This window comes from Enoplosus armatus, chromosome 8, assembly GCF_043641665.1.
Source record: "Enoplosus armatus isolate fEnoArm2 chromosome 8, fEnoArm2.hap1, whole genome shotgun sequence".
In the NCBI taxonomy this organism is placed as follows: Eukaryota; Metazoa; Chordata; class Actinopteri; order Centrarchiformes; family Enoplosidae; genus Enoplosus; species Enoplosus armatus.
In genome coordinates this window covers 20,057,458-20,079,835 of record NC_092187.1, presented here as the reverse complement: position 1 = coordinate 20,079,835, position 22,378 = coordinate 20,057,458, and the positions used below count along the sequence as shown (strand labels likewise).

General features: G+C 44.5%; 1 protein-coding gene across 3 annotated transcripts in view; it reads right to left on the bottom strand.

Moving 5' to 3' along the window:
• The window catches only part of camta1a (calmodulin binding transcription activator 1a), a 265,794-nt gene that overhangs the window by 7,708 nt on the left and 235,708 nt on the right, over nucleotides 1-22,378 (bottom strand). The window contains exons 8-15 of one of the 3 annotated variants that reach the window (XM_070910084.1): nucleotides 19,179-19,319; nucleotides 16,213-18,521; nucleotides 14,312-14,438; nucleotides 13,381-13,515; nucleotides 1,137-1,318; nucleotides 738-934; nucleotides 567-645; nucleotides 23-371 (exon numbers count right to left, since the gene is read on the bottom strand). In XM_070910084.1, the coding sequence (XP_070766185.1) occupies nucleotides 23-371; nucleotides 567-645; nucleotides 738-934; nucleotides 1,137-1,318; nucleotides 13,381-13,515; nucleotides 14,312-14,438; nucleotides 16,213-18,521; nucleotides 19,179-19,319 (3,519 nt within the window). Of the gene's footprint in view, nucleotides 1-18; nucleotides 372-566; nucleotides 646-737; nucleotides 935-1,136; nucleotides 1,319-13,380; nucleotides 13,516-14,311; nucleotides 14,439-16,212; nucleotides 18,522-19,178; nucleotides 19,320-22,378 lie in introns of those variants that run through there. The other 2 variants (XM_070910085.1, XM_070910086.1) reach the window with 2 other exon arrangements.

Here is a 22,378-nt window from a genome sequence, read left to right as displayed (position 1 = left end):
ACAAAAAGACAATTGTACTGGCCTGGATTGAGGCTTGTGGTGCTGGATGTGGTTGTAGTGGTTGCAGGACCCCCTTTCTTGCCGCTGGGTGCTACTACACTGTTGTTGGCCCAGCTGACCATCCAGCTGTCTGTGGTGGGGGTGTCAGGGGCTGGGGAGAAAGACATGCGAGTAGTGGGTGGTAGAGGTGCTTGTGGCTGCTGTTCTTCCCTTTGTAATTGCTCCAGACATTCAGCCAGTTTGGTATGGCCACGGGATCGGGCAATTGAGAGGGGTAAGCGGCCCAGAGAATCTGGGATAGCAAGGGCACGTCTGTCCCATTTATAGAGGACCACTGCTGCTTCCAGGTGACCCAGTGCACATGCCCACATCTGGATGGAAAACAGACAGATAACAAAAAGTGGCAAAGAGAAACAGAGTTATTAGGGTTTCATTACACCAGACCAAAAAAAGGATCAAACTACGACAACTACAGGTGTCTCTCACCACAGATCTCACACACACAACTAGGATTTTCTTCATTATTTCTCACGCTGTTCTAAACATGTGAACTTCAGCTCTCTTACCAAAGGCGTACAGGAGAAGTGATCTACATTGAGAGGGTCCACTTCTAACTCCAAATCAATACTATCAGCGTGCTTCGTGCTGGATGGAAGAGAGAAAACAATTAGCATCTCACTGCTATTTAGTGTGGTGCACGCCAATTACAAACAGTATGTAGAGTATTAAGTACTCACCGCCACTTGATGAGTGTCTGGATGAGGGTGGCATAGCCTTGGCCTGCAGCCAGGTGAAGGAGTGTCATGCCTCTGAAGGTCTTGGAGTGGATTAAATGTTTGGACTTGGCCCAGCAAGCTCTGCTCATCATCTTCTCACAGACCACCACGACACGGCTCTCGAAGGAGCTGCTGGCCTGCATCTGGCCAGATACACACTCACATACACAAAAGAGGAAATCGTTATTGGTTGTTGAATATACCTCTTTAACAAAAAAATCAGTGAATTCTGTTATATGTAGTTATACAGTACTTTTGTAAATCAATAATGATAAAACACAATGTGCTTTCTATGAACTGTCACATGTGCAACGATTGGCTTTATGCACAACATAGGAGTAACGTGATGTGGGTTTTTACCTGTGACTGGCTGTTGTTGCCGCCCCCTCCACCTCCTCCCCCTCCTCCTCCTCCTCCGCCCCCTGTTCCTCCCCCAGCTCCGCCACTCCCTGCACTGCTCGGCTGCTGGTGGCTGGCCATCTCCGCCATCCTCCTCTCCATCTGCTCCAAGCGCTCCAGGATAGACATTCTGAACTGGTTATCTAGGCAAACAGTGGGACACAGAAGAACACGTCAGCACACAAGTAGCATCCAGTGTGCAAAAAAAAAATGCCTGTCTTTGCTATTACCAGCACAAACAACCCTGTGTCCTGACAAGACAAATGATCACACAGTATGCCCCACAAGCTGCACCAAATATGTTGCTCTGAGCAGCATTAAGACTGTCGCAGTGACTTGGGGCTTAACATTATGAGGCATGCAATCAACCATTTAAGAACAAATGCACAAGTCTATTTCTGAGATGCTGCAAAGCTGATGGCAAGTTAATATCCTACTTTCAGCTGTAACACACAAAACCCTTATAATCATTATTAATCTCCCCAGAATGTGAATGAAAACAATAGCATCAATCACTAACTTCATCTAAACAATTGGCTCCACTAAAATAACCCTTAAAAGCCCATCAATCATCTGCTAATGGCTGCCATCACTAAACTCCTGCCGCCATCTCTGCTGCACCACTCAAACACACACCCAGCAGACTAACACAGGTTGAACGATTGGCCAATGCGTGGGGGCATGTTAAATATGTCCACCCTTTCACAAAGGGATTCAGACATGCTCTGGGGGGAGTGCGCAGCTGAAGGCCCTCTCCAGCTGATTAAGTACATCCTATTATGGCCAAAGAGTCCCGGCCCACCCCAGTTCCACGAGCCTGTATGGTAGGAGGACCAAGAAGCTGACAGTGCAGAATCAATCACAACTTGCACCTTTCCAGAGTCCTTGAAAACCCAGCCTTTCCATACATCAAGATGGACGGAGGTGTGTAAGACTTCGGAGTGTTTACATGCTGCTTTGTGCCCTGTGCCAGTCAGTGTTGTTGTATGGGTTGTCTCTGCTCAGGTGTTCAAGAAAAGCAATTTTCCCTGTCAGACATATAGAACACGCTGCATAATTCAATACGTAACAGAGCAAGTGACTTCTAAAGACTTGTAAATGTATTTTAATTAGATTTAATTAGTTTTGATCACTATGCAAAATGCATTACGGTAACTAATATCAAAATGTTCACACACTTAGAAACACTGCAATTTAAACCTGTTGCAATATGTTTATATAAGATTATAAGACACAAGGCCCACTGAGACATTTAGGAACCCCCCCCCACACACACACAAACACTCACCACTCACCTACACACAAACACACAACAAACACTTGTGAGTGTGAATGTACGGGCACACACCAACACACACACACACACAAAGTATGCTGTGTACAGACAGTGGAATGGGATGGGCACAGGGAGCCCACTGCAGCAGGGAGTATAGAAGACTGCATTAGCATTCCCCATTTAGCCACTATGAGGCCGTTTCTGTGGCAACCTGCTGCCGAGCGGTAACTAGGCGACAGGAACATGGCTGTGTGTGTATGGTCTGCCTGCGTGCTATTGGCTTATTGATGAAGGGGAGGGGAAGGACTCGGTTCTCCAGCAGAAAAAATGGAGAGAGAAAGGCAAACAATGAAAAAACAGAGTCCATAAATCTTCTTTGCTGTGCTTTTGTGTACTTGGCCTACTCTCTTTTCTCAGTGTTGACGCCGTAGGTAGGGACCTAATGACTCTAAGTGGGGAGCCTTCACAGCATGACCTGGTGACATTTGCGCTTTACGCTATCTTGGCAGTCACGGCTCAGGGCTCCGTGGAGAGCTAATGTCATAGTCAGACCTCCTATAAGCCACTGTAAAAGAGGTCAAGTAACTGCTATCATTGGACAGAAAAACATAATGTCACTCACTGGCTGGTAAATTACTGCTCTCAGTGACAACATGCTGCACTGTGAATAATGGACTTGGAGGACAACACTGAGGTCTCTGCAGTTGATCCCTATGTGTGCTGTAGACTGTCTACCTGGGCCTGCTGTCAGATCAGCAGATCACTCTCTTATCGAGCAGGAAATATATGCTTCTTCTTCTTTCTATGTGGCATTCGTCTTCACCCATTCACATGGTCACTTGTGGAAACAGTCGAGAGCCTGTTTTAGACTGAGTGCCTGTGTCAGGAGGGTAGTCAGAGGGTTGAGATAGGTCACAGCACTACAACCTGCCTTGGTACAAGGCTATGCTCTCCCTCTCCCTCTGGCTGACATGGGGGAGAGACGTAGACAGAGAGATGGAGAGAGAGAGAGGGGGGATAGTTAGCGGTAGGCTGACATGTCTTTGTTCAGACCCAGTGCTGCAGTGTGCTGCAGTGCAGATGATGTCATCTCCACCTGCTGCCTGCTGCTCCAAATGCGATTCACGTCCACTGCAGAGGGAGGATGGGGGTAGAGACGAGTGGGAGGGGAGAGGGAGGAGACAGGGAAGGTGAGCAGCCAAACAGAACTGTAACAACACGGTGACGTCTTTAACGCCCTCCCACTCTCTGGTTTACTCCCTTGTGACGGTGTGTGGCAGCAGACGTGGTCACTCTCACACATTTAGGGCAGACTGTGACATGCTATTCTAAAAAGCAGTTGGGTGCAACAGTGAGGCAGACCACCACTCATTATATTTAGAACACTTGAATGAAAGTTGATTATTCAAGTGAAGTGTAAACTTACAGCTGTCATGACACAAATATGCCTCCTAAAGCCAGGCTAAGTTTCTGCAGAGTCCAGTTCCCTCGCTTGTGGAGATTTATTATACATCTTTCAGTGATGTATTCCCCTGCAAGACTTGGACCCGTACTACCTTTCCCCATCCAAATTGGATATGAAAGATACAAAAGGAGAGAGAACTCTTCACATTCTTGACTAAAAACCTACACTGATTTTTATGCTTCATCAATTCTCTCACACTTCTATCTACCTGAACTCACCTCTGCTGTGGGTTATACTGTGGAGTGTTATCTAGTGAGAGTTATTTTAATGAGACCAGCTAACAGGGATAAGAGTGAAGGATTGTTTCTGTACAGTCTGTTACATAAAATTTGGAGTGTGCTTTTTGAAATTACAGTGAATATGTGGCTAAATGATGACCTGACTTGTCTCTCCTTAGAAGAGAAAGGAAAACCTCTCACCTCTGGGACGAAAGCCTGGAGAGGATGGGAAAATACCACTTTTTTTTTTAATAGAGTGACAGTTGCCTTGGTTTAAGAGGGAACACTACAAATCAAGAACGTGAAAGAACACCCACGTAATCCTCTGTGACAAGAGGTCTTGAACTTTTATGACCGATAACCCAAATGAGTAATTTTGTCGCTTGCCTTGGGACAGACGCTCATTAGAATAAATTACGAGTGTTGTCATCATGGGACCCACCAGACACTGGCCCGTGACCTGCTCCTGTCATACAGATTAAGAAGTTGGGCTCCATGGGGAAAGTCACACACCTAGTGTGGGAAGTCACTTCTGTATAAGATCCATAGCAGAAGTACTGAAACATACTTTCTGCATGATACTCTTGCTGATCTCTGCAGAGTCAGTAGTTCTCCTTAGCGTGTGATGACTGTTGTGTGTCACTGTGGATCTGCTGTTGCTTCTTATTAGCTTCTCTCAAAGGACGCTCATGTCCTCTGAGAGGAGCAGAGAGAGGACCTGTAAGACGTGCATTGGGTTTTAACCCACAGAGCGTCACATCTCTGCCCTGTGTGATCTGTCTCATCTCTGGGACATGGCAGCAGCTCCTCATGAGACAGGTTGATATACAGACGGATAAGAGAAGGAAGGACAGGGCTGTTTTATTGACACTCGGTGGAGCACAGTGGGAGTGAGAACAGGCTGAAGGGATGAAGAAGACTGCAGGAGAGATTACAGGTAAAGAAAGGCTTCACAAGGGTGAAGTGAGATGAGAAGACAGGAGTAGGGATATTCATATCATGAACTTTTGAGTGTGAGAGGACATCTTTAATCCTTACTTCTGAACCTCTGGCTGTGTTCATGCCAATCAAGTTTTAGTGCTGGACCTCATTATCTCTCTGCAGCCAGTCAACTTTTCGCATGTAACCCAGTGGAAAGACCGGAGGCCAGCCTCCCTCTGGGTCTCTGTGTGAGCTAACTGACAGGGGCTGGTATTTGTGACCCTGCAGGGGAAGGGGCCAGGCCATCTGGCAGCAGCCCTCGCAGCTGGAACACATGGCTGTCTGTTGCTCAAAGGCCGACTTTACTTTGACATAGTGTAATGACCGGCTGTGGTTTTGTTCAGTCTATTATTATTTCTTCTTCCTTTTTATTCTTGTTAGCAGAGAGGCAACAGCAGATTTAAATTGGTTAAAGAATAACATTGTCTGTGATAGAGACATCTTTATTTTGTTCAATCTGTTGTTATGGCATCAAATCTATTTGAGGATGCCATCTATCCATCCCTCTGCTATATGGCTTACCCTGCTCAGGGTCGCTGGGGGGCGGGGCGAGAGGCAGGATACATCCTGGACAGGTCGTCAATCCATCACAAGGCTAACACACACAAACAGACAAATGCATTCACATTCACACCTAGGTGTTATTTCCAGTTTCCAATTCACCTTTCCTTAACTCTTTGGACTGTTGTAGAAAACTGGAAACCCCTCAGTCACAAGGAGAACATGCAGACTCTATACAGAAACAAATAAGCAAATAAATGATAACAACTACAGATTCGTATAGACTGAACTTCTTCACGCACAAGACAATCAGTTTTGTTAAGCCAGCCAGATGCCAGAACATCAACACACATATTCAGGCGCGTCATGTCCAGTGACACAATTCTGTCTCACCACTGTTTCCACTGAGAATTTATTCTCAACCATATACAGGAGTTTAATAACTGCAAACAAAGGTCACAATGCTTGACTGATACTTTTCTGCTCTGCCACACAGGTGAAGCAGCTCTTAACCTACTGGCATTTGTCCATCCATATAGGTCAATATAAGTACAGTCTAAATGTTGAATAGATACAGTGTGTCACATTGAAGGTAAAATGCCAAGAGTGCACACCGTGGGGATTTACTGTCATCTGCTATCACACTAATGGAGTGATACAGTATTGGCTTTTTGTCTTGGAGAGTAGGGCAGTTTGATTTTTTATAGATGTTCAATTGATGCAGTAACACGTTCATATCATTAACTTGCTATTTACATAAACAACTATATACTGCTTGACACATCAGCTGCAGGCAGGAGAGCAAATGAGAGATGAGTGGAGAAATAATTTCAAAGATGAATCAATCTGATATAAAACACCACGGCCCAAGGGACGGGACGTCACCAAAGCTTTCCATTAATAGTAAGACAACACAGTTAGGCTAAATTAATTCACATGATTCTCAGCTCATTCTCCCCTTTTCTCTAAATCTTATTTCAACATTGTCCCTAAAATCACATTTCAGTCTTTTGTTACATGCTGGAATCCTATCTATGGCACACTGTAGTGTAGCAACAATAGTAATTTACAAGTGAGGACAGACAGGAGAGTGGGTAGAGATACAGACCTGAGACTTACAGCCATTTGATCTTGGATGTGATATAATGTATGCTTGGTTTGAGACTATTTATATTACCCCCTCTATTTTAATTTGATTTTATGACAACCCAAGAGAGATACAACTGCACAGCATGAACAAGGACTGAACCTCAATTTGATAAGCACATCAGCAGACTGGCCCACAAATGAAAAACAAAACTTATAAGAGAAGCACTTTCCCTGGATTATAGTTATTAATATGCTATATTAGCTACATTATAAGAAAAATGCCATCTCTCCTTGTGTTTTATAAGCAGATTGGAGAGGTGGACAGTATCATGCATATTTCAAATCACAGCATAGACAGATTTTGACTGATGCATAACATAATGTAACCTAATGCAAACCACAAACTTTAACTTCTAAACGTACTGAGGGCTTTACTTGACTTTGACAGTCCCGCCACACATACTACTCCCAACTACACATTATCACAAAGGTAGAATTAATTTCATGACTATATTGAATTGCATTAGATAGACAAGGTGTTCCTGTGTTTATGTCTGCCCACTATATATCTCGGACTTAAATGGATTGTAAAATGATGAACTATAAGGTAAATAGCTAACTATAACACAACTGTGAGGCCATTTTAATTGAGGTCATTCCTAATTATTTGGGAAACTGAGGCACACGACCTGCCAGAAATGATGTGCTCTCTCCAAATAACTGTTTCTCTTTAAATGTACCTATCTCTTTAAAACATCTTGTCTGGTGTGATCCATCACCTTTAGGTGTAAGCATCCCCACGCCACTGCTGCTGTTACTAGTACTACTACTCTTGCTATTGCACCTGTTATTACTACTACAGGTACAACTACAACACCGACAGTAACACAGTTGACTGCGAAATTACATGAACTATGGATGACATTAATACTGCTGTTAATTTTGATATTACTGGTAGTAGCAGTACACTACATCTGTTACCATAATATAACTGCTGTATTATTAGCAGCATTTCCACAACTCACTCAGATAGATAGATAGATAGATAGATAGATAGATAGATAATATAAACACACACACATCTATGCAGTGTTGACTGGATTCTTTTATTTAGGGCTGCTATGTGGCAAAGGGGACACTCCTGCTAAAGTGTCAATATTAATGTTGCTACTCCTTCTGCAACAAGCACACAACTACTGCAAGTGCTACTATATTGCTAACACTACTGCCACTAGTACAATTAATACATGATTTAGTGCCCTTAAAGCAAGACAGAAACGGTTCCCACTGCTGCCAACTACACTGGTGAATCATGCAAATCATTTTGCATTAAAGTGGCCACAAAATAGCGTTACTTGGTAGTACTACAATAACTGCAAATGCATTAGACCTATGCAAAGCGTACAAAACATGTTCTACAAGACTTTGGTGGTATTGTATCTTTCACAGTTCTTTTAATATGGGCTATGCATCTTGTTCTACGCCTTGGACATAGGAAAACTCAAAACTTCACAGGCCAGCAACAGGTAGATAAATGTATATCTGCAATTCTCCCACTTTAGATAGCCTGGAAAGCGCTCAACCAGAGCAAAGTTTGAAGACTAAACGGGGGTTAAAGTGAAGTCGCTGTTCACAGATCTGTGGTGCTGAAACGCTCAGCGGCGGCACGCACGGTAGACGACTGTAGCAACGTGTAGTCTTTTTAATTTCGACCCATTTTAAGGTTCAATTAGTAGGTAAGGTCAGCCCCGAATGCAATCTGAGCGATAAAACAACAGCATTAGTAGATTTCACCGACGACACGCTGGCCCCGATAACCTGAGCAGCAACAACCCTCCAATGCGCTACAGCAACTACCACACTTTCAACAACACGTGAAACAGCAGCTGGCAATCTAAGGACAGCAGCGTGAGACACAGCGACCATATAACGTTACTTCAACAGACAAAAGAAAAACTGAAACTGGCAAGAAAGAGTCATGAATCCTTGAAATGTGACAGCCAGGTTTTGCCAAAAGTGCCACGATTCGGAAGACAGGCGCACGAGAGACACAAGTGAACTTCCTTTGATATTCAAAGCGCCATGGGGGGAAAAACATGTTTTTTTTCTGTCTTCAAAGGCGTCTTGAGGAGTTTTTAATATGCCCAAGCACAAGTCGTGAGTCAGGAGTTGGCTACTATCAACGTCAACTCTCCAGAGCTCTGCAATGAGGCAGAGTCACATGAAACACTTGAAGAAAGCATGTGGCCAAAACAGACGATCTCTTTAATAAGAACTCCGCTACAGCACAGATACAGCTGGACTAAGACACAATAACTTAGCATGCGGGGTGTTCGAAGAAATGTGTAACTCCAACTTCTCCTGGCATACACGAGAAACGCACAGAATATAAAAACAGCCCAAACACAACACAAACACAGCACAGCACAGCACTACAGCCATAGGTTGAACTTAACACTTCTAACCTTCTATTTTATTTTCCATTGGTAGAGTCCACCTCAAAGCCCCAAAAAATACTGCCTCTTTTGTCTTTTAGGAAATGCAGGTGTCATTCACTGGCATCCTGACCCAGAGAAGTCCGACCAAAGCTGCATTTCACTCAAATTGCAGTTTTGCCCCAACAGTCTGCCGGCCAGGCTACTGCATGCTGTTACACGGAGAAACAATAAAAATGTATATCCTTGGTGTAGACTGAATCTCAATCTCAACAGAGCACTCGTCAACAATAGAACAAAGTGAGGGAAGAGAGCGACGTGAGGAGAGCAAGGGAGAGAGAGAGAGAGAGAGGAAGACCGCTCACTTCTCCTCTTCCTCTAATAGCCCCCTCCTCCTCTTCACTTGTTTCACCTCACACACATACACACTTTCCTTGTGTTTCTAGTAGTCGCTGCTATCCCAGCCTGCAGTAAAATGACAAATACCGCTGCTAGGAGACGTTGTGCGCACGTGCCGCCGGTAAACAGACGCCCTAATTCCCGTTTGCCGCCTTCTCCTCGAGCCGTGGTCCCGCTCCTAAAAGCTCGCCTCTTATCTTATTGTTATTATTATTGGCTATTTGGGCTATTATAATAATAATAATAACACGTATTGTCGCTCAAATAGGTCTACTCTGCTCGACGCGGTTCACTGTGCGCCTGCACGGAGTCTCTCCCACACTGGAGAAAGTCGGTACAACCGTTCAAAAGACGACTGGATTCGCCTTCTCTCAGCCAAGCTGCCGCCTGAAACTAAATCTTGTTCTGTTTGCGGTAGTTTACCATGTTTACCCAAACACGCCCACTCCTCCGCTCCTGCATTGTGTGTACACGGTCTGCCGTTTGTCACGCCGGTGTAGTTAGCTCAGTCAGTACTGTCAACACGCTCCCTTGACCACTAACAGTCAGTATGCCGCTATGCGGGGCTGTAATTTGGCAGTTCCCAGCGAACCTCTCCCGGCTCGGGTTGTGGGATCTGAGCTCAGGGACTTATTGGGGCGGACGATGAGTGCTCTGCAGCTCCGACAGCTTTTCTGTCCTGCCCATGGCTCCGTACCTGCAGTGCTGCAGAGAAAAGCGCCCCTTCCCCCACTCTGCATTATGACAAATCAAGGCAGGCAGGCAGCTGTGCCATTAGCACATCATAGCACAGTGAGTCTTCCGTGGCAGAACTAACTCACAAAGCTGTATAGCACACCGACGCGAACACAACATATTGCACGTATGGCACGTAATGTCAGCAGCCTATAGTTAACCAGGTGACTGGCCGTAGGGGTTAAGTAGCGTGAGTCTGTACAGTCACGATAGGTAACAGAATAGTGGGAAACTACTGGCTCGCTATTATTCTTCTGTTAGTCTTGTTTCTCCTGTTCTGCTTCATGACTGTGGACATTATCGATGTGATGACTACACGTGCCCAAGTGATTACACCCTGCCCTACTTCTGAAATAAGTTATATGGTCTAGATATCACAGTGGAAATTGGATTACTCTGTGATTACAAGGGATACACAATGACACACAGATACAAGCATTTACTTTTCCTAGCAAAGTGCACTCTGCGCCAGAGTCGCTGTCCACAGTGCGGTGGTCCTGGAGCTGCTGGTCACACACGCTTTTACCATGAAGGCCTGATGGACCCCGGAGGAGCACTAACTTCTCGTAGTTGACAATCGATCATGTGTATGATGAGGCACACTTCAATATTTCAACAGACAAGATCCTTCCCTTTTCTCATGACTAACCCTCTCATCTCTCTCTGCCTCACACACAGAGACCCACCTGGTGCCACAACAGCTTGACATAATGTTACATCATTTGTTTACACAGGTATGGAACACTTACTCTATATATCATATTCTGTTAAAGTATCACATAATCTTAGTGTTATGTGATTTTCTTGACTGACAGCCTTTTTCTACATGAACTGTCTCTCTCTAATAACTGTTGGGACAAATGCTTTATCAGTAGCTGGATGCAACAGAGATACATTGAGCTGAAATCCTGCCAAACCTTACAAGGGAAAGTCCCAGTGCGATCAATCATCTTTGTGGATCACTATATGTCACTGTCATCCTCAAAAAGGAGACCAGATATTGCCACGAAAGAAAATAGTGAGAGATGGCAGGCAAGGGGTTAATATAAGTAAGGTAATAGGGTGGGCTGTGTTTTCCCAGAGACAGTCAGCTCCTCCTTAACTGGTTCTGTGAATGGGCCAGTGAGGCAGTAGGGTATGAATGGCGGAGGGATCCACCGGTACTGCCGTGTATGGGAGCCGCCAGCTCTCGATTACTCACTCCCACTCCCTCAAGGGCCGTCTGCAATGCAGCTGTCCTGTGAGCCTGTGCTTCGCCGTGCCCTACTTTATCCTGTCAATGCTCAAGCACTGCAGCAGTGCTTCCCAAGCCGCACACATACACACACACACACACACACACACACACGCACACACACACACACACACACACACACACACACACACGCACACACACACACACACACACACACACACACGCACACACACACACACACAATGACTTACATGCTCATTACATTCTGGTGAACAGGCCTACAGTAGGTCTTCTGACTCATAGACTTAATTTGAATTTAAACAGAATGGAAATTTGCCAACCCTGCAGCATCTATTGTTATGTGTAGAAGACCTTTACAATGCTAACCTACAAAAGCTTTTTTACTGTAAGGGGATGACACAAAACTATTTTAAGATCATTTGCAAAACAATGTCCAAATGTGTCATTGCATTTGCACTGCTGTATACACAACAGCTTTCCTACTGGCTGATTTTATCATAGACAAGATGAGACAATGAGGCATTCTCTCACTGGACTGACCTTAAAATAAAGCTTTAAATATGACATGTGGTATTTAATTTGCTCATCTTTGAACAACAGACAGCAATTGACTGTAAATGTCTCACTCAACACAAAGTTAAGTCTCAAATCAGTTTCTCTTGGGTAATACCAAGTGGGGCTGGCTGGTATGTTTGAAATCAATATCACAATATTAATGAGAATGTTTTTCTGATATTAATAGACTTAAAGAGCTCCTTCTTACTGCATAATTTCCCCCCGGGGATCAATAAAGTATTTCTGATTCTGATTTCTTCATTACAAATTCCAGAATCTATGAATATGCAAATTTTGTTCAATTCTAAAGTTTTCCTGCTGGACACAAGATGTCTCCCACTTCACGGTAAAGTCCATTCTCAGGGTGTGTGTGTGGTGGTAGCTTCTACAAGTTTCTACATCACACTTGTGTAAGTTGCATATTGGACCAGGATTGGCTTCCAAAGTATTTGTGATGTCACCAATCAGGCTCGTAGGCCTGCCCCTTAAAATCTGATTTAGAAACTTTCCACTTTCAGCAGATGAACGTGAAAACAACCTTCTAGTGTCAAACTCTGCACATACATCATTTTGCACAGTGAAGCTCAAACATCCAACTGTAGGAACAAAAAGATTTTGATTATTTAATTATTGTGACGCCCTATTACCAACAAAAGGTACTTTCCAACAACTCTGATAACAAGGTCTTGAACACTCTTACTTACAGTCACGTACACTATGTATATGTACTGTGTGGGAGCAGCCAGTTCAAGGATTTTCCCATGACATTTATCATGTTTGGTCAAGGACCAAAGAACCAGCATGCTTTATGCATAGAAACACTAGATTTTATATTCTACTCATTACATTCTTGTTATCGTTCTATATGTGTACCGTCACTCTGATATATGTGAAGTAACAACATTAATCCCAACCAAAATTCAAGCCAAGCTGAATATTTTGTGAAACAGAAACATTTAAAAATGCAACGAACATACAGTATGTGAGTTTAATTGGCTATTTAATTGGACAAAATATATAAACCTACATACTATATGTGGATAAAAAACTGTAGGTAACAATTTATCTTTTGGCTGTTTCCTAAGAATTTAACAAAATCCTGCAGACTTGTTCGGCTCCAGGGACAGTGCATTGTGACAAATTAGTTTAAAGAAAAGTTAGAGAGAGGGTTTGTTATGCATGATGGCCCAGCAGATCATTAATCAAAAGGCCACAGGAGATGTAGAGAGCCAGATAGAAGGATTAGAACATAAAGAAGTAATAAGTAAAGAAAAAACGAGAGAGGGAAGATAGAAAGAGTCGAGGCAAGGGACCAAAGCAAACTGAGAGACCTACCATCCAGCGAGAGCCAGTCGTGCTGAGATGATGGCAGTGAAGGAAGAGCGCGGGCCTTGTACTCAAACACCACCGAGTTGGAGATGATCTGGTTACTGACAGCCACCTGTAGCGTCACCAGACCTGTGTCGTGAGCTGGAGGGGGAGAGGATGATGAGAATTCAGTACAAATAAACATACACAATGCCACGATTATGTAGTCAGATTTGTTTATCGGTAGTGACTGGCTCAATTCTTCATGCATAACTACTGTCAGTGTAAACAAAAAACATAATTCAAATTGGAATTTAAATGCTATTATAAATATTAACATTATTACAGTGACTCACATGATGCCACATTGGGCTTAACCTGCTAAATGTTTTTACTGTTTTTGACTGTTTGATAGATGCATACAGTAGCTTTTGATAGAGGACAGTATGCGGCAGTTAAACATCAGTTAGGATGATTGTTTTCGCTCATTGTTACAAAAATGATATATGTGAGATATGAGATTCATTTTAAAAACAATGGCTTTCCTTACAAAATCTATGCAAAAATCTATAATGAATACACAAAACGTTTTGCTGATTAGAACACCTGCATATTGTCAACCTGCAGGCAATTACTTCAAACAAATAAATGAAAGCTAATGCTATGTGTCAATAGCTTATGCTCCCTAGAGGAGCAAAAGTCAAGGAGTAAGTCAATGATATATATGATAATAGCATGTTTTTATTGATAAACACAAAACTAAACACCACAACTGTCCTGACCCCCCACCCTGAAAACAACAACAAAGAAAACATTAAAAACTATTTAGCCTATTGCTAAAAATGTTTTGTCTTTAGTAAAGCTGAATACACTAGCAGCTCAAATGACTCAGAAATAATGTGATAGTGAAACCTCCCTCGTCTACTTTGAAATGTGTGTGAACACTCTCCTGTCTTACCTGGGCAGTAGCAGCGCAGCACCCCTGGTTGGATGAGAGAAGCCGGGACTGAGATCTGGTCAAACAAGCAGCTGTAGTTTGAGCTGGCCTCTTGCCAGGGCCCAGTGATCAGCACCTTAACTCCACCCTGAAAAACAAGACAAACGGATAAAACAAACTCATAACACACCTGCCAAGTCATGTTTAAGTATCCCGGATTACGTTATTTGTTGTACCCTGCCACCTATAGTGCAAAGATAGGAATGACAACACAACTCCCTTGTACTGATCTCTGCTGCCACCATGTGGATAACCAACATCATTTCACTACACCCATTTTTCTAAAACATGGGCATTCAAATACCGTGCTACCCTCCAGAGGTTGGAGGATGGTATTACTTCTGACAAAATAATTGTAATACTGACAAGACTGTGCATTACATAATCAGAGTGGTGAAAAAAGGAATTTGGTGCACAATATATTAAGAGATCTACATATTTTTTGGTAAAATAGTTAGAACTCAAACTTGCAGCCATTCTTGTCCGCTTGCGTAATGTCTCATTTGTTTTATGTTACATTTATATTTCAAACATTTAGCTGATGCTAGATGCTATTATCCAGATGTATCCAAAGACACAACAGCATGCCATTATGCTTATACACTTCCTCTACTAGCTATCTGTGACTGGTGGTATATTTTTCAAATAGCACCCTGCTGAGTCCTCAGCACTAACACTGTGCTCATCTGGTAATCACATCACTCTGTCATGGCTGTACCGGCTCCACAACAATGTAAAGAGCCTCTCACCAAAGTCATGACTGCAAAAGCTTTGCCAATCTTAACCTGAAAAGTTAATCTCTTCAGGGAATATTTCACAAGCTGTGCTTCCCTTTTCTTTACTTTTGATATCATCAACAACGACCACGATTAACTATTATCTTATATGGACATCATTGCTTTGACTCCTGCCACTCCTAGATTCCAATGATGTCCGTTTTATGGCAGAAAAACATTTCAAGTTAGTCGTTTCAACTTGTGGATCTCTCTATTAATTTCAATACATTATTATTACATTATTGGGAAAAAAAACTTGCTATTGCAATACAAACAAATTTGAAAAAGGACCCCCCCCCCACACACACCCAGTGGAAACTACACTATAGTATAAATGACATTGAAGCTCACCATAGCTGCACTTGTTCGTAAGCAAAGTGCAAACTATTTTCAGCCACACTTTCAAGCCTATAGAGGAGAGTTTGATAATCAAATGACAGTCAAAACACTGATTAACCCCTGTATGCAACAGAGTTGTTTTTTCTCAGGTGGTTTTTTATGCTTCTGTATCAGTGAAGCATGGAAATAGTTTTTTGACGTTTGGCCCTTAAGTAAGGCTCATCATTTTCAATTTATACAGACTAAAAAAAAAACCACACATACTGTATATACTGCATCAGTATTTCATGTTCCCACGCATCCAAAACGTTTAATATTTCCTACTCCAAGAAGACACTGATCATACTTAAAGGAAATAACACCTCAACCAGTCTGGCTGTCACAGATCTTGCTGTACTAAATGACTTTGTTGGAAGTGAAAATGGTGAAGTTATCTGAACTGTCCATTAAACTAAAACAATCTTGACAATCTAATGGATGGACAGTTTAGTTATTTATTCACCTTTGTTTGGATTTATCTTATTCATTTAATCATTCACTGTTTTTATTTAAAAATAAGTACTTTAAATAAGCGGGCTACACTTAACCTATTAAAAACCTGTTGGACTAGTTCAAATGCAGAATTGAGTCTTAAAATCTTGACCCAACTCCTCAGCAATTAGGTTGGTACATAAAGTGTTACATCCAAAAAGAATGAAAAACAAACAAAACACAGACTGTGAAAAAATAAAGGGCCCTGTCACTCACCTCAGGGTAGGACCACTCAGGGGAGTAGTCAGTGACCATGAAGAGACGGCCTGTGGCCTGAAGCATCCCCAGTGCCCCCTGGGCTACAGCTGCAGAAACCACCTCTGCTACATTCATGTATGACAACGAGCCTGCCTCTCCCGTGTTTCCCCCTGCTCCAGCCCCTCCACTCATAGACTGGGGGCTGCAGCAGGGTTGAAGACAGAGTTCTGAGGGGTTGTAGCCAGAGCCCCTGGCCCCATCGTCCTGGCCTTGCTGGGGTGCCCCACCAGCTGTGTTCTGACTATCGGAGTTGTGGGATGTGACTAGCTGGTGAGCATATAAGGCCCCTCCAGCTGACATGGTGGTTCCACTGCCATCCACTGAGATGAAGTCATTAATGAGGTCAGAGAACTGGTTACCAAAAGAGATGTCAAAGTGATCCAGACTGATCTCCATGCCTGTCCCTCCTCCTCCTCCTCCATTACTGGCAGCCCCACCTAGGCCTTGGTGGGCTCCGACCGCGTTGTAGAGTCCCTGGACCATGCTTGTGCCTTGGAGAAGAGGCTGAAGCTGCTGTTGCTGCTGGGAGCGGTTGCTGCCATCACTGTTGTTTCCATTATGAATTGCTCCCCCTTCTCCTGCACCTCCAGTCCCTCCTCCCCCACCATCCGAGGCCTGTTGCAGGTAGTGCTCTGCGCCCCCTCCCTCTCCGTTTCCTGCCCCACAGGCCTGAATGTGGTCTCCTGGCTTGAGTAGATTCTCAGCTCCATTCTCAGTGGCTCCCGCCTGAGCTGAACTCACACTGCCTTGTTGCTCTAGACCCACCACCTCCTCATGCTCAGTACCCAGCCCAGGGAAGTTCCCCTGGTACTGTAGCAGCTGGAGAGAGCCTGTCTGGCCAGGCCCCTCAGTAGGTGAGCCTCCATTACAGTTGGCCCTGTGCTGGGTCTGGTGAGCCTGGTGGTGATGGTGGAGATGGCCATTGCTGCCAGGGGAGTCCGTCTTCACCACCTGCAGGCCCATATAACCTCCAGAGTCATGGGAGTTGTGCTCCATCATATGTGTTTTCTGGCCCATGCTGGGCCTCCCCTGCTGAGCATGGCCTGTCTGAGAAGCATCCTGGAGGAAGAAGCTGGGTGAACGATTCTGATGTTGCATGTGAGGACTGGACAATGCCTGACCATAGCTCACTGTGGTAGCGCTGGAAGTAAAGTCCTGCTTGGCATCAATGGCACTGAAATCCATCTGTTCCAGGGTGGTGCTTGGACTCAGACCCCCACCAGAAGGAAGCAGGGAGCCTGCTGCGGTCAGACTGAGGCTGCCCTGACCTGAACCAGCACCAGATGACACAGACACCCCGCTGCCACAGTTTACTACTGCCCCCACCTGGTAGCCACTCTCCTTGGCTAGCTGTTGCTCAAAGGATGTATCTTCTGTCTTGATATTCTTTACCAAAGCTGAGCTGAAGGTGTAGCCATTGTCTGACATGGTGGGGGAGCGTTGCAGACTGCCGTTGGTGCCACTGCTGCCACCGGAGGAACATGAGGAAGGGTTGCCCTCTGTCTTCATTGCACTGCCTCCATAGGTCTGGCCCTGTTTAGGGTTGTTCAGGAAGCAATCGGGGTCAAAGTTCATATTGGTCTCTGGCATCTTGATGCTTCCAGAGTCCAGACTGCTGGAGAGCACCAGTTCCTCAGACACCCCAGCTGTAGACAGCATGGACAGATTGTCTCCTGCTGCGGTATTCCCAGGTTCCCCGACTCCTCCACTGGGGAAGGCAAATTTGTGACGGTCAGAGGTCACAGACATCACCAAGCCCTGTGAGGTGGCATCTGCACCCATCAGGTGACTGTTGGGACCCCCAGTAGGAGACATGCTGTAGACAGGGTCTCCAGTGACCTCAGACATAAAGACACTCTGGGACAGGCCAGACATGACAGAGGCCACGTGGCTCATCCCCGTCACCACGGGGCTGTCAGCCATGTCTGGGTCGCTGTTGAGGCCGCTGCTGATGGAGACAGGGGAGTTCTGCGTGGTGTCAGGGACCTCAACCTGGTTGGTGGATGACACCTCCGTGCTGTTCTGGTGCAGCAGGACAGGCTTGTGGACTTTGCCATTGCGTTTCTCCCTGGCACTGCTCCCTCCACCTCCTCCCCCAGAGCTTTTGCCTCCACCATGGGCAGTGTGCTCGGTCTTCCCTTCCGACACATCGTTGTTTTGCACCTCAGAATGAGCACTACTGTAGCCTCCTGAGCGGGGGTCCACCTTAGGGGAGATGATGCGGTGTTTGGCGCTGTTGCATTTGTGGTGTACACTGCTCCCTGCACCTATATGAGGACAAACAAAGAAAAAGTGGTTGAGGATTTGGATGGGTGAGGGTGGTACAGAAAAGTGAAAAAGAAAGGACAAATACATACTATTGATTTCCACATACTTAAGAATTGGGTAATACTACTGTTCAAGGAGCAGGGACAAAGATGGATGATCTGTTTGTTTCGGTATTTATTAGTTTGTGAAGGACGATTTTCTCCTCGGGATGATAAAACTATCTTTTTAGTATACAGTGAGTGAAGCATATGGGAAGATTTGCATGGCTTGTTACCTTAAGTCGTCAGAAATAAAAATGCATCTGGGGTTATCCAGAGTAATTTGTTTTAGAAATTCGTAAACCACTGCATTCTTTTTTCTGAGGGACAGCGTATAGTGAAATTACACAGCTTAAAATATTTGACTGATTAGCACAACATTCGAGAACAGCTGGGCTATTTCAGATATGGCGCTGACACAGTTATCAGCAAACAAAAAGAATAAGCCAATAACCCTGAAACTCAATTTCACTATAAACCACCTACCAATAAAAGACCTCAACCACCTTCTTGGATCTACCATATAACAAACAGTATCTTTATGGCCTTTTTGTTTCTCTTGCTGAATTTTCCAGTTCTCTCTTGAGAACAAACTCCACCTCACCCACTAGCCCTTACCCAGGGTGCCCGTGCAGAGGCAGTTGTGAGTCCGGGGAGGTGGCTTAGTTTGGTGGCTGTCCAGAATCTGTTGCACTAGCTGCTCCACTGAGAAGCCAGAGCTGCTGTTCCCATTGCTGCAAGTCCACTTGATGCCATGAACTGCCGGGAGAGAGGAGGAGACAGAGATGTCAGCCAGCCCAACAGACCACCAGCCACGCCAACCCCCCGCCCCACCCTCTGCCCTTCCTGACTATCTGCCAGTACACCTCATGCTGCTAACTGGACACCTCTCTAAAATGTCAGGTACCATAGCATAATAGAGAAAATAATATTTCTGTTTTTTCCTGAAGTGAAACAAACGACACACTGACTGGCTGAGGTTAAAATGGAATTTCAGTGGCGCTGCCTTTATTTCTAATTATGCTTAAATACCACACTCGCTATCATGTCTTCACCTTCATATTGACATAACTCTAAATTCCGATATCTTTTATCCTTTTCTCTATGTGTCATGTTTCCTTCGTCCAGAATTGAACACTCTATTCTCCCTTCACTCTAATGCCAAGCCTTCTGTTTTGCACTGCTCATTCTCTATTGTGCCTCATTCCCTCCCATGTGTCAATGTCTGTTGCTACTCTGAGGCCTCCCCTCTGTGAGTGCAGATGAAGGTGACAGCAAGCTCAGTACTTCCATCCTCCACCCTTACCCCGACCCATGACTCTGCTCTGACAGGGAAAGCCTCTGGGGAGGAACATCACCTAGCTGCTGCTGCTGCTGGATCTGCCGCTGCAGCACCACTGGAAAAAGAGAGGTTTTTTCGTGTAAAGCTCCACTCCCTGCCTCAGTCACACTTCGCTAGCGACTCCTAATACTTTTCATCGCTCCACTTGCCAACCAGCCACCACTTTTGATGAGACAGATAGTGGTTTTAGTGGCTCTAAGGTGGTAGGAGACGCCACTGAGTGCTGCAGTGCTCAGGTTCTCAACCGGAAAAAAAGGTAATATTTCAGAAGTGAAGCATATTTAGACTGTCAAACAAAATCAAGCCTGCTTTAATTCAAGTTCCCTACACTTCAGTACCTCCTTTGGTTAGATATGCAAGAGAGAGAGAGATATAAAGAGAGTGAGGTTTAGAGCATGTATGAAAAACAGCGAGAATTTGCTTAGTGCATGTCTGCTTGCATATGAGATAAAAGGAGATGGAAACAGCGTAAGAGGGTGAGGGTAATGCAGATTAAAGACAGAGCTAGTTAAAGCGAAGTGAAAAAAGCTGGGAAACATGATTGGATGACTGTGATAAGGATCTAACTTGAAAGCTTTAAGATCCTTTGGTAGATTACAGGCTGGTCACCAGCAGATGTCAGTAGAACTGCTGTGATCAAGCTGAGATCACACGCTCCACAGACAACTCACTGTGGCAGGTTATAGAAACACAAACAGGATTCGTTTTGATCTATTATAAAGTCAGATTTATTCAGCCATTAATCTCAAGTGACTGAGCTGAAAAAAAGATTGGACACCAAAGGTGACAGGAAAGTTTCATCTAATGTCATTATAATTACTGCACAAATAATTGTGTCTGTCTGGAGATCCCATTAGACAGCATGGCTTGAGTCACCATTCACCCCCTGACAGTGTATAATGCAAACAGTACAAATGAGATGATGCTAGTATTACTGACAGAGAGATGATAGGGCCATAGGCATACTAAAAACGCTGTCATAAATCCCCCTCTGTGACAAAGCCAGCAGGGAGGCTGCAGGACAGAAGAGCATCCGTTCGACAGATCTGACTCAGAGAGGGTGACAGAGGAAGAGTGAGGGCCTAATTCAACAGCTTACATCCACCATGTAGTGGTTTGTCCAAACAATCTTGTCTCCCCTCCGCCCTGATCCCTCATGCCAGAATTGCCACAGCCCTCTTCATCTAGACGGGCGTCACCCCCGGAGGCTCTGGGTTGTTGACATACAGTTACCACCGTGTCTGCCTGTCTGCTCTTCTCACTGAGGGTTATGTTCCAAAGCAGACATGACAGGAGCAGTGCCACTAGGTTTAATCCCAGTGGCAGCAACAGCAGAGGCACCAAACAGCAACCCAGTCACATCATCATCCTGATGACTGCATCCTGTCACGAGAAGCATCACACAGCCCTAATGACAAGCACAGTTGATCTGTAGGACACACGCATATCCCATCTGGTTGCCTCTGCACCACTGGGCACTATATTGGACAGTGGAGTACAATAGTTTACATGATGGCCAGCTCTGTCCGTCTTGCCTTGGTCTGTTCTTCTCTGCCCCTGTCTGTCTAGCCTGGAGACAGGCCTTCTGTCTGTCTGAGTGTTTGTTAAAGCCGCTCATGCGCTATCTGTCAGCAGGCTAGGGGCATGGCTGGAAAGAGTGCTGCGTGTTTATAGCATTAGACCAAAAGAGTGAATCAAGCTGGCTCTAGCGTGACTGAGAAGTTATGCCACTCTCTTACCCCCCTCTTCATCCCCTTGCTTCTTCTCTTTCTCATCAAACACTGCAGGGTTATAAGGAGGAAGAGGTCAGACAAGGCCATGCTTCATAGGGCTTATATTTGAACTCCTGCGTGTGAGCATCCATGCATGTGAAAGTTTTTGTGACTGAGAGCACAAGCGTGTGTGTGTGTGTTTTTGTCGTGGGGAGACAGAATAAGCTCAACTGATCCATGAAATCCACGCTTTTCCTTTGTTGTTTTTTTGTATCATTAGAGGTGTCAAATGGTTTGCGCGCTGAAATATCGTGAAGAGAATAACAAAAGGGAAGAGCATGACGGAAGATGGCAATTATATTGCAAAAGTTGACAATGTTCTGGAAAAATAACTATTTGACATTAAACTAAGGGTTTATGTGCTGGCAAAAGTCAGCTCATGAAATAGGAAACATCTTCATTTATATAAGAACATACAGCCACACATACCGTATATGGCCCAGTGTCAAACATATTGTACTGTACACTCCTGCAAACTCACATTCTGCACTCAATACCCAGATTACAAAGTCTGATGGTTTTGCACATTCCTGATGAAGGGAAAATGGAAATCTGTCCTGCTAGTTTATCTATACAACCTCTGAGGAATCGAGGAAGTTCAGCTATATATAAAAAATGATCCATAGCACTGCATGCATATTATAACATTCCTGTGCAATGCAAAATAACATATCTACTAATAGATTCAAGTTGTGTTTTCCAAG